Here is a 13,428-nt window from a genome sequence, read left to right as displayed (position 1 = left end):
GACCGGCCTCAAGGAATAGAGGGTAAGGGTTAGTCGCATTGTCCCAGTCCCCAAAGACTCTGTGGGAGGCCCTGGAGCAGGGTATCAGTGACTAGGGAATTAGTCCAGAAATACGGAGAGAGCTTCACCACAGGACTTGTAACCCACTCCTAGCACTATCTGTCACCTTGGTCACATCATTTAATCTCTCAAGGTCCCCATATGCAAAATAGAGTTAAAGGAAATGACTCTTAATGTTCCTTCAAGCTACTCCTATCAGTGCAGAAATCCAGAAGAGACCTCAGTATCTGAAAATAATCTCTAGCCTCAGTTCTTAAAGGTTTGCTTACAATTAATTTTATTATTCTTTTAATGAACTGTCACAAGATACCAGGGAACCCTGGTAACGGGCTGATTTATAACATGACCTTGGGCTCATGTGCTATAAATTTCACAAATAGGCACATCCCTTTCACTAATTATTTCCAATAAATCGAAAGATCGAAAATCAGCATCAGTAAATGACACAATACAGTTGAGACTATTAATTGCTACTCCCAAATTGGGCATCATAAAATAGATCATGAACTGTGAACGAATTTGCTCAACAAAGGAGAACCTCATCCCTTTAATCCTCCATGAATGCCACTGGGAGTTTCTCTGGAACGCGAAATGAAAAAGAAGTGGATGGCCAAGAAAGCTGTCCACTATCTCCCAATGACCTGTCACAGAGACTATATTTTAGGAAGCATTTATTACAGCAGGAGTGACAGCGTTTAAGAAATGGCCACATTTCAGTGCCAGACAATTCTTCATGGGGAAAGGGGTGAGGTGAGAATTGCCTTTGATTAGGTTAGGTGGTTGGTGTAAGAATCCATAAAGATAATGCAAAAATTAGAGCTTGGAAATCAAATGAATTTTACCCCAAAATTACTGCAGCCACACCAACACTCAAAAATTAATCACATGTTAGATTTACAAGATCCATCTTAACTAGAAAGGCAGGCTTTAACTTTCTTGTACATTTCTTAGCTGATTATCCCAATGAAGAACAATGTTATAAGTGATATAGAAACCTCAAGTTTACACACTCTCTTGTATGAAATAGCCACTGTATTTCATACCATAAGAATGCAGCAAGTATATTAAGTATATTACAAGTATATTACACTGGTCTTCTCTTTATTGACATAGCATTCTGTTAGGTAAATTCTATAAAACAGTGACAGAAACATTAATACACAATGGCATATTTGTATATTGGGGGAAATCAGGGTGTCAGATCAGAGTTGATGTATTTTCTCTGTACAGAAAAAAAGAGGTGAGGGGAAAGAGAAGCAGAGTAAACATTTTAACCATTAAAACTGATCTCAGCTTGAGGGTAGAAAGGTGCCATAGAATTTACTCTTTCCCCGACTACTTATTACTCCAGAGAACAACAGAAAGATGGCCTGAAGCTATCACAGGACCTAAACAGTTCTCCAACACTGAGAAACACTCAGCACACCCATCATTATTCTGTTTTAAATTTCCAGAGGCTCCTGGTAGGGAAGGTGTGGCACCTTACAGCACTGAGAGTATTGCCTACCAACTCCAAGCACAAGTTCTTGCAGACTCACGTTCACCTGTCCTCCGCAAGTTCACCTCCAGGGTCAGAAGTTCCCAGCTCTGTCCCTTCTATGCAGGACAGTTTTGACGAATAAAACGTGTTCCTTTTTCTGTGTAGTCAAGACTTCAGCCTATTGTGGACCCTTGCCAAAGCAATTTGTCCCAAGTTCCACATCCAACCCCGTCCTCACCCTCGATTCATGTTCCAAGCTGGATCCCACAAAAGTTCTCTTGGAGCACTCAAGGAAAACATATTAACACCCACTACACTCCCTGCTCCCAGGTCAATGACAGCTGTTTCGAAAGTCCCCAACTGAGACACACAGCATAGATTGTGCATGGGATCTGACCGTTCTAACAAACCCGGGTAGCGTTTTCCTGCTAAAAGGAACAGGAAGCGTTCACACTTTGAAGAACTGTGGCTGCACTTCCCCACCCCGCCCCCCTGTCCGCGTGTTGTCCACCGGGCTTTATTCTCACCTACGAGGACAGTGCCAGAGGCCACTGAACACTTCTTGTGTTGTTTCTGGGTGAGCAGCAAAGTCAAATGCCAGTTCTGAAGACACTGAGCTTGAGTTTCACAAGTGATTTGTGTAAGAGAGGAAAGGACTCCACCTACATGGAGAAAAGTGCCTGGATTAAGTGGACCGTACAGGGTGAGTTTGCTAAGTGCATCCTCCCCGTCGCAAGTTAAATGGCTATAAGAAATTGTGCTTGCATTTCATTTGATCAGACCCCATTTCCTGGAACTTCAAACACCAAGTCCTCCCAAATTATGGCTATAGTGCTGGCATATATTTGCAGATATCTTTTCCGCAAATTAAACCCAAATATAGTTATATGTACAATGTTAAAGAATATCTATTTCATTAAGTTTGAGTAGATCAAAATAGGAATAAATATCATTCTTAAATGTATCACTCAATCCTCCTGGAAAGCTCAGGATGCCTAGGAAAGGGGGAAAGTATGTTTCTATAGATAATGCTCAAATATTTGGTTTTCTATAACTGAGTATCTTCAATGCTATTGTGCCAATTTTCAAATGGAAAATACGATAGGTGATACTTTTAAATGCAAAAATATATGTATCCTGTACTTCCAGCCCAATATTTATATAATGACTCTAACTTCCTGCCAAGTCAATTTGTTAGGTCATTGGGCTCCAAGAAACTTTATGAAGGAGACTGAATGTTTCTCTAGTTCAAATTCATTCTGAAATGCAAATAAGTCCTTGCACCTCACTTGGGGGAGTGCACACTCCTCGCTTAGCATGTGCACCCACTGGAGGGTGTTATTCCTCCTCCCCTGTCTTGGGTTGGATAGACCTGAAATAAGCACACAGCTTTATGATTATCGGGGTGGCTCAGGACACCCCAAATCAGTCACCTGAGTTACAAACATCTTGACAGATGTTTGTAATAGGTCCTAAACTAGGGGTCACAAAATCAACGTTTCCTCCGGTGCTATCCAAGGTCCTCTGGACGGCGACAGACAGGAAGTGTGGGGGCACTGAAAGTTCCCAGATGAGGTTCTTCTGGCATTTCCTTTCCTGGTGAACCGCTCACATTAGGACCTGCTCTCGGGTCTCTGGCAGACGAAGGGCAATCAGGCCACCACCAACTAGGGAAGTGGCAGCCAGGAGAATGGGGACCACTTTGGTTATCCCAACAAAAGAAGCAAAGATGGTGTTTCCCAGAATGGCTCCAAATTTGCATAATCCATTGAGGATGCCAAAGGCCGTTGCCCTGTAAAAGAAGAAGAAAATAAATAACCCTGAAAGACACTAACTACCCACATTCAACCCATGAGACCAGGTTCTTTCTTTTTTTTGCTGTGAGGAAAGGTATAGTGAAGGTGTGGGAGGGAATTTTCTTTTTCCTAAATATAAAAGTGACACATTCTCATTTTAGTCAAATTTGGAAATACAGACTAACATAAAGATGCAGGGATGTATAACCTAACCACTGAAAGGCAATTACCACTATTAACATTTCGGAGTATTTCCTTCAAACTAGTTTCTTTTCTTTTTTCCCAAATATATCTCTTTTTGAATTTTCTCAGGTGATACATGAATATTATGAAATAATGAAACGAAGAAGAAAGATGAAGCAGAAAGTATAAATGTTCCCCCTTAATAACACCTGCGATCCTCTTGTGGCAGAGATTTCTAGTTGTCCTGAAATGGCATTTTTCCAAGTGTAAAACTACATTTCCCAGACTCCCTTGCTGCTGGGTGTGGCCACGTGACCAAGTTTTGACCAGTGACATTATGTGGCTGCTCACGTATGAGCCTTTTGCTCTCTTCTCTTACACTCTTATTCCTTCCATCTTGCTTCCTGGAACGTAGATGGTTTCATCTTAGACTATGGCTGAGATCATGATAAGGAGAATAACAAGATAGAAAGAGCCTGCAGAGCCTGCTCTGGACTTCTACAGGAGGGAAAATATAAAATGCCCACCTTCCTAAGGCCACAGTTTGGGGCGGTTTCTATCACCCATGGCAGAACCTAACCCTAATTATTATCCCCCAATCACACTTCTCAGCGATTATCATTATTGACCATCTGTTTTTCCTTGGCTCCATCCGTATGCAGAGGCCATATTCTCAGCACTCTCTCTCCCCTACTGAAGGAAAATGTTTCTTTTTCATACCACAAGTTTATTAAGAATATGGCTCTGAATTTGTACTTTAAATTCTTTTTTACATTTCCTTTTCTATAACTGTATCATACTTTACCACTACAATTACCAACATCCAAACCCAGTCTTCTTGTTTTCAGAATGCTCTTGGATATTTTCACAATTTTCTTTTTTCTAAGTAAGCTCTAGACTAATTTTTTTAAGTTCCCAGAGGGGATAAAAATCTCATTGAATTTTGAGTTGACTCTTTCGAGTTAGAAAAAAACTAAAGAATATTTGGCATTTTGGTAAGATTAAATCTTCTTAGAATTCAATAGAGTATATTCTGACATACATTTAAGTCTTCTTTTATATCTCTCAGTAAAGCTTTATGGTTTTCTTAACTAAGTGTTTTACCTTTCCCATCAAATTGATTCCTAGCTATTTTCTGATTTCCAATGTTATTAAATGGATTTCAATTTTATTTTTATTTTTAAGATGCATTTTAAAGTTTGTAATTATTTAGTTATATTACTATCTTACCAAATTAGTTTATTGTTTCTAGTAGTCTCTTTAAGCTAATTTTCTTGGGGTTTCTAGATGTACCATCATAACTCATTCAGATAATGATAATTTCTCCTCTTATTTTTTGTAAAACTTAGAAGCTCTTTGGTTCAGGAGATGGTGTGCTGTGTTCTTCCGTAGCAGCCTATATGCCAGTAACTCTGTCACCAATTTAAGGTTTTTTGCACAATTTCATTTACTGCCTTCCATGACTTCACAGCCCTTTCTGACCACAGGTCCCCTTTATCTGCTATTCATAAATTTTGCAATTCCCCTTCCGTGAAAAGAAATAACTGCTAAGCAATAGCCTTGTCCCTATGCCTTTAAAAGAGGCCTCTTGCCACATGGCTTCTGCGAAATAAAAGTAAATCCTGGGTACCTCACCACATGCTCTGCAAATGTCCCAGACTGTTGTGCCTCATCCCCACCTTTATTTTCCTCCACTTCTCCCCAGTCCTGTATTTGCCTAGTTCATCACCTTTTCACCTTGTCTCCCGTCGACAGGTTTGTTCTTAACTCTTTGGTTGTGTGATGCATGTGGCATCCCCTCTTATTTCTCTCCCCTAGACATGATTTGTACTCATCCTTTGCATCTTTGTCATCCACCCTACACCAGCAGGCCTATACCAGCCCTGAAGCAGGAGAAACTCAACAACCTAAGACACATTTGTTCCATGCAACACCAGGCATGCGAAGATGGCCACGGTGGAGGGCCTTGGAGCAGGCAGGTTTCTAGGTAAAGACCACACAAGTCCCAGAGAGAAGGCCAGGGAAGAACCAACCTCTGGTTGGTGGGATACAGCTCCACGGTGATCACATCCAGAGCATTCCAGGCAGCGATGCTGGTCCCACAGAACAGGCACTGCCAGCCAATCATAGCGGACTCACTGTTGCCGAAAAATAGGAAGAAGCAGCAGACTGCCGAGATCAGCATGGAGCCACCTGTGGAAGGAGGCCAAGGGCAGAAAGAAGCATGAAGCCTGTGTCTGAGATGAGACTGTCACCCGCAGGTCTTGCCCCAGCTCCCATCTTCACGGGTATACCTACAGTGACAGACTGCCTCAAGTAAAAGGCCCATCTCATGCAGAAAGCACAGCTTAAATCCCCACATCCATCGTACCACCCCAGCCATGGAATGAGAGCTTGCACCATGTGTCACATCACCAGAGTCAGCCTCCACGAAGGGCTTCGGAATCACCACTCTGTGCTGCTGCCCAGCGCAGAATAAGGGGACCAGGCAGAGCGGGTGTTGGTTGAGAGTCTATTATGTGCCAAATATTCTAGATGCTTGAGATATGTCAGTATCGGGGGGGGGGGGGAAACCTTCTCATGGAATTTGCAATCTAGTAAGAACACAACTGTAAATGGGCCATAGAAGGAAAACCTGATTATTCTCCATTTATGCCCATCTCCATCCCAGATATCTGATCTGCCCTTCTCAGTCTTGCTCTTTGCCCCAGGGAGGAAAGAAAGCACATCCCAAGCAACCAGCTTGGAAATAGGGCAAGAGTCCCCACGAGGAATTGGAGCCTGGGAGAGGGCAGTCCTCCAGTTCAAGAAGCCAGAGGCTGATCTGGCCTCAACACCAAGCGCCTCTCTGGGGAGCCTCTGCCTGGAATCTCGTCTTCATACCTGGAGCAGCCAAAACTAATGCCAAACCCTGCCGACCAGGTGGAAATAACTATCCACCTGGACTCAGAATTCAGGAAGGGGTAGGACTGTGTGAGCAGGTAGCCGGGTCCTTTTAAACAGCCGGGAGGGAACTAGAATGAAGGGACGGACACTGGCATCGAGTGGGCCAGAACTGCGCTGAGAGCTGTGACATCTACGCACTTGCACGGGGCTTGGTTTATAAGAAATGCCGACGGATGTTTGCTGAGTCCAAAATACTATTATCAAAGGAATCGAGTGCTAGTCAGGGGACTGCCCTTCAACTATGTGAGGTCTTCCTGTTATAGGTCTCTCTGGCCCACTGAACTTCTGCTCGCATAATTCGTATTCTTCTTCTGATTGAGAAGCCTGAGTTCAAATTCCAGCTTTACCTGTGTGACCTTGAGCAAGTCACTTAACCTTTCTATGCTGTTTGACTTTTCCCATCTGTAAAATGTTGATAAAAGTAGTACCTATCTGACAAGGTTATTGCAACAGTTAAACATATTAATATTTATAAAATGTTTAGAACAAAGCCTGATCTATAATAAGCACTTCACGGGGGTTAATCAAATGAAATTTCTAGTTTATGTCTGTCTCTCCCAATAGATCATTTGCTTCTTAAGCACAGGGATGCTGTCTCAATCCCTACTGCCTTCGCATTGCTTACCACACAGCCTGGCAGAGAGTAAGTGCTGCATAAATAGAAGGGTATTAAATGAATAAATGAGGAGTAACAGCCTCATAAGGAAAACTTCTATTTCATTTACAGTGCTCCTGCCCAAGAGAGAGTGCAGCAGAGTGAGCAGGACAAAGGATGCTCCAGCAGACTCTGTAGGGAGATTTGTCTCAAGACCAAGGACAAGACTGTTTTAAAACAGGCTGTCCATCAAGACAGCTACTGAGCATCTACTATTTACTGTGCACTGAGGCTATCAGAGTTGACCCACTGTATGACGGGCCTTTTTCTAGAGACAGAAGGACAAGCAGAAAGCACTGAGTTCTTAATAAGCTTGCAATTTCTCTCGGAATCAAAATACACATAATAAAAGAATAGGATATAAAGACTAATTACGTATTACTTCCAGATATCTGATTTGGGGAGTATGGCTTGATTGAGCATGTAGAAATCAGCTTTGACCTGGAATGCATTCATGAAGACATGAAGGGCTTCAGTGGTGGGGAAGAGGCTGTCCGCTCGCTGTCTGCCTGGCCTGCTCCCTGTGCCCAGACTTCCCTTGGCTCCCATGTGGGAGCATATGGCTGGTCACGGGCAGTGGGCCATTCTCATTCAAACGTGCAACCACCTCACCCCTTAGAGACCTTCCTTTCCCAGGAATGTCCTCAGCTACTCCAGGACCTGACCACACATTATGTTCAATCCTCACAAAGCCCGACCTGCTAGTTATAGGTATCCCCATCTTACAGATAAGGACACTGAGGCCTGGAGAAGTAAAGGAACATGTTCGAAATCAAACAGCCTTTGATAGGGTTCCAGCATGAGTCCGTCCGACTCCAAAACCATATGTATTGTCACTATTAAATAATAATAACAATATCATTTGTTTTTAACTGTCAGACAAAACTAACGCTCGTTTAAAAAAGAGCATTTTATATTTTTCTCCTGCAATAATCTCACAGAGCATGCAGAATGGATGCATTTTACATCCCTATCAAAGTGCCAATAAAATAAGTGACTGTCACAGAATCGCTTTGTGGGGAAATGGCGATGAGCCCCTCCACCTGGACCTGAGGTCTCAGACCACTCCCGCGGGGCTCTGGGGCTTTATCTACGTGCCTCCTCGACGCAGGCAGAATCTGCATTACCTATGTGGTTTCCTGGGCAAGGTTTCTTTAAGAACATGAACAATTCCACTTCTGCAATACACATGGAGCCACTTCCCCTGCCCACCGGAGCACAGACGTGCCGTCCCTGACCACTCACCAATCATCTTGAGCCTTCCGATGCGATCCATGAGCAGGGCGGAAATGATGTTCCCGGGCAGTACGGACAGACTGCCCAGGAAGCTGACCAGGTAAATCAGGAAGTCGTTATCTTGCTCGAAGTCCATGTGGCAGCCCTCCTTCTGCTCCAGAAAGGTGGAGTTGATGAACCGACAGTTGATGAACTTATGCTCGTAGAGGTCTGGGAAGAAAAGGACAGCTTGGCTCATGTAAAGGGGAGGAGGGCTGTGAGGAGGTGGAGCAGAGGCAGGGGTGGCCTCATGACCCTTCCACGGCAGGCTGTGCCAGCCTCTGGCTATCAGACTCTCTCAAAGTCAAGGTGACATGTGGCCAGGTATGGATGAAGAAAGAAGCCTCTACAAATGTAATGACCTGTTGAACTTTGATCAGCAAGAGGAAATGAAACGTTCATTGAGAGGCACGTTTAAATACACCCACTCTCCGGCCAGATAACAGTGCTGTCTGTATCAATGAGATGACACACCAGGCCACCAGGCTGGGCCTCCAAGGCTACTGGTTTATAGGAAGCAGGAGACAAAAGAATTAGGTCCAAGATGAGCTGGCCACTTCAGAGGCCATACAGAAATCTGAACATTTTTCTACATAAAAACCATTTGCTCAGTGGTTTCCAGGGTGGGGGAGATGAACAGGGAAGCACAATTTTTTAGAACAGTAAAATTGCTCTTTATGATACTACAACAATAGATGTATGTCATTATATGTTTGTCCAAGCCACCATGGAACACCAAGTATACAATATACGACACTCAGAGTGAAGCCTCATGAAACCTATGGCCTTTGGATGATAATGACGTGACAATGTAGGTTCACTGGCAACGGATGCACCATTTGGCAGGGGTGTCTATAACAAGGCAGGCTATGTGTGGGGGCGGGACCACACGGACATCTCTGTACCTTCCTTCTAATTTCATTATAAACCTAAAATTCTTTAAAAAAAAAAAAATTAAATCTTAAAAAATAGAAACCATTTGCTTTGGAACCAGTTCCCAGATCTCCTGACACCATCTAACACCCTCTGTTCTGGCAGAAAGGTCCTGAAATAGGCTCCCAGAAAACGTGGGTGTGGGGAACCGTCTCTCGTGCTGATGACCCTCTTTAACCTCCCTGAACCCCCACATACAAAATTAGAGGAGACCCTTCATTATTTCCATTATTTCCAAGCTCTGACATTTCAGGACTACAAAGTGTTTACAAAAATCCCCACATTAAGAGTATGCAAACAAAGAGGTCATTAAAACTTGAAATAAGAAAAGATAAGCCAGGTTTTAATGACAAATATCAAATGTAGAGAACACATTATTTTTTTAAGTTCAGGCTAAGAGAAAAAAAATTAGGACTATAAGCCCCATCATGGATTATTTAGAGACCGAGGAATACTTGGAGACAAGATATTGAACCTTTGGCAGCTGACATCATGAAGGGAAAATGATGTTCTTACAGAATGATCCCTTGGTGCTGCTGACAGGAAGACAGCACATAATACGAGTAGTTCAGTGGAAAAATCACAGACTTTAGAGTCAAACAATTGGGGAATAAATCTAAGCTCCCTCAACCTGCTAGCTGTGGTCTTGGGCAGGTGGCTTAAGCCTTGGTTTCTTTAGCTGTAAGATGAGGGTAATAGAACGTTTCTCACTTGAGACAATGTGGGTAAAATCCCTGACAGCACTCAGTTAGTTTCCTTTTATCTCAATTCCATTGGGTATGTCATTAACTTATGATGAGAGGAATGAGGGGTGACGAACTAGTGACATTCATTTACTTTTTTTTTTTTCCTAATCATGGAAATCTGAAATAGTGTGATTATAAAATATTCTAATCATCTCACTTCATGCACAAAGCTTGAAAAGATGAAATTTTCCCTCTTCATGAGTGTTAAATTTTTCAAGATTTAAATGAGGCAAGGTCTTAGAAAATGCAAACTATGCATAAAATGCAGCCCTCCTGGAATGCTGGTTTTCTGTTTTGTTTTGTTTTGTTTTAATCTATGTCATACTTTGTTCCTACCAAGAACCCTTAGCATATAGTATCAGTCTCACTGAGATCAAAATCCTCGCCCAAAACTTTTGTTTCCATTTTATATGTGCTAAAACTAAGATGCAGATAAATGTCTTGGTGAAGACCGTGTGACTCATTTGTGCCATATCTGGGGCTGGAACCCCTTTCTCCATCTTAAGGCTCAGCCCTCGTACCTGTGAAAACTTCACTGCTCCGAAAGCTTATGACCGAGCAGTCTGGTTCTCAGTCAAGACTGGTCCACCCTGGTAACAGTCACCCCACCCTATCCCTGTGCTCACCTGTGTTATAAAAGATGGTGGATTCAATGGTGCAGTTTTTGAAATAGGTATCAGTAGATGTAACATCTTCAAAATAGCACTCGTCAAAAAAGGTGTCTTCAAAGAGAACATGTTTAAAGTACATCTTTGTGAACCTGTGGAAAAGACATTTGCCCCTGAGTGACCCATAACAAGGATAAGAAAAGAAGACTGGAGACCAAAACAGAAAACACAAAAAAGCAGAAAAAGGAGAACTGCAAATCAAAAGGTGCTGAAATGCTATTTTCAACCTAGACTCATCCCATTTCTTAGCTGGTGGTTTGTGAATGAGGAGGGACTTCAAGCGTGTGGAAGCTGATGTCCAATCCAGGTACATACAGGGGACTGTGCATCAGCTTAGCTGTTCCCAAATGCAGGTCCATGGACCTTCTGCATCAAAATCATAGAAATGTGGGATAGTGTGAAAGGAAAATATTGCTAGCATCTCACTTTATAAAGAGCTTTAAAAACACGCAGCGCCCTCAGCTGGTCTTAGAAGGTTTGGAAGCAATAGATTTGTGAAGGCCCAAGAATTTTCATTTTTAAAATTTTTCCAACAAAAATGTGGATAAATAGGCACTTTCATTCCCACTGTTAGTAGAATATTAACTAGTGAAACCTCTTTGGGGAACAATTTTGCAGAAGTTTTAGTGCACGATCCCTTTGACCTAGGAACACCTCCTCTAAGAATTTACCTTACGTGTACTTGCTCATGCATTCAGAGAGATACACTTACTGATGCTCACTGCAACATTTCAGAATTGATTTCTAGACAGATGATAGGTAGACATGTAAAGGGATACCATACAATGGAATACCACGTGGCCATTATAGTTATTATGTAGGCTTATATTTCTTAATATGGAACAATCTTCAAGATACATTTTAACCAAAACAAATCAAATGCAATATAGTGTTTGCACCATGTGACTATTCTTGTAAGAAAAGATATGGTACATATGCCTCCAAATGCAAAGAATATATCTGGAGAATTAAACAAGAAACTGGTAGATGTGGTTGGCCCTGGACGGGTGCAGTGGGGGTTAGGAATGAGATAAACTTAATTTTTCCTTTGTACCAAGTGTATATATCACTTTTCACTTAAATATAAAACAATTACTAAGGGAGGAAAGCACCTAGGTGATTATAATCTTTGGGAGCTGCTGCACTACTCCAAGTTCTGCATAAACTGAATAGGAAAGAACAATATTACATTTAAAAACATATACTGGCATACATTAACATCCTCCTCCATTGGTTATATTTCCCAAGCTTGGTCAAACTTTTAAGCTAGAAACCTTTGGGTATATTTTCATTTGCGAAGAATTACAACCATTCATTCAACCCACGAATGATCATTTCTCCATGCATTTATTTATATATTCAGTCTTTAGCAAACGTTTACTGAGCATGGTAATAGGTGCCATGAGTACACAGGGGAAAGACATGGTCCCTGCCCTCAAGTATAATTGGAAGAAAAAAAAAAACAGACAACTACAATGCGGTGGGAATCACAGTGACAGAGGTGGCAGAGGGAGCTGAGGGTCACTGTTTCTCTTTAAGGACACCAGATAATTCGGCATATGACCACATATGATGGCCAGTGCCTCTTATTCTTCATGCTATATTGTAGTCTGCCCAGAATCCTGACCAAGAGCCACGTATCATAGCTTCTGTAAAAAGACCTGCAACTCAATGACAAGAAGGCCTGGGCAAGTGCTTCTCAAAGAGAGGTCCCCAGACCACTTGCATCAGAATAAAATGGGAGGCCATTATGAAGGATTCGCTTTCCTACCCGAACCTCTTGAACGATAATCCCTAGAGTCTGACACCAGTTCATTATACTTTTAAAAAAATGTGAGGGTCATTGATCTGGAAAAAAAATGATTTTGAATAATTTTTTTTAGGATCGAATTTACTGCAGACTTTTAACAGGGCCTTCAAAAAGTTATCACTGAGTTCTTCAGATTCCCATGGAGAAACTAATTAGGAAGCCTTTTGTCACAGGAAGATGCCTCTGATTTCAAAATAAATGTAATTTGTATGCCGGATGTGTTTACTCAGGAAAGCTATGTCTAGAGATTGTCTCAGGCCTTTGCCTTTCTTAACAGATCCTTCTCTTTAATCTAGTAATAGGCTGCTGATGTAGCCTTCGGTGATATTTTAATGATCTGCCAAGGGTGGGTGAGAAAGCAAAGCTATAAATCATAATGGGCCTGACGCAGGCAGACCTTAAAAATGTATCTCCAAATGAGTGATAAAAAACCGAAGTTATAAAGGAGGAGATAAAAGGAGAAAGGGCCAAGGCATATTTATGAGTCATTATATAAATCATCTCCTCTGATATCTTATATACTGAACTGATCCAAGAGTCTTCATTCAGGAGAGTTCAATGGCTGGGGGAAAAAAGTCAGCAAAAGTATCATGTGGAACTTTTCCTGTAAGGAAACAGAAGTCACTGGCAATCCAGAGTCTATAGCAGAATTATTATTGCAAACACTATCTTTCATTTACCCTCGGGCCCAATGTTTAGTCCTCCAAACGCTGTAAACTATGCCAAAAGCCACATCCATTCAGTCACCATGTTTTAGATGTGATGGCATCACCCTCAAGAAACTTAATCTAACTAAAAAAATAAGAAAACTGACAATTAAAATTTAGTGATAATTATCAAGATAGAGGTATGCTATAAAATCACATCAAAACAGGC

The 13,428-nt window shown here is 41.9% G+C and overlaps 1 protein-coding gene across 6 annotated transcripts in view; it reads right to left on the bottom strand.

Annotated features, from left to right (window-relative positions):
- Nucleotides 1-1,383: 1,383 nt before the first annotated feature.
- SV2B (synaptic vesicle glycoprotein 2B) overlaps nt 1,384-13,428 on the bottom strand; it is a 109,776-nt gene continuing 97,731 nt past the window's right edge. For 4 of the 6 annotated variants that reach the window (XM_011357271.1, XM_011357272.1, XM_011357274.1 and 1 more), the window contains 4 exons: nt 10,701-10,834; nt 8,366-8,566; nt 5,553-5,712; nt 1,384-3,332 (listed from right to left, as the gene is read on the bottom strand). In XM_011357271.1, the coding sequence (XP_011355573.1) occupies nt 3,149-3,332; nt 5,553-5,712; nt 8,366-8,566; nt 10,701-10,834 (679 nt within the window). In that variant the 3' untranslated portion in view covers nt 1,384-3,148. The remainder of the gene's footprint in view (nt 3,333-5,552; nt 5,713-8,365; nt 8,567-10,700; nt 10,835-13,428) is intronic. The other 2 variants (XM_023528958.1, XM_023528957.1) reach the window with 2 other exon arrangements.

This window comes from Pteropus vampyrus, unplaced genomic scaffold (assembly GCF_000151845.1).
Source record: "Pteropus vampyrus isolate Shadow unplaced genomic scaffold, Pvam_2.0 Scaffold34, whole genome shotgun sequence".
NCBI classification, from domain to species: Eukaryota; Metazoa; Chordata; class Mammalia; order Chiroptera; family Pteropodidae; genus Pteropus; species Pteropus vampyrus.
The sequence above is the reverse complement of the archived record's forward strand: the minus strand, read 5'-3'. Positions and strand labels throughout refer to the sequence as shown.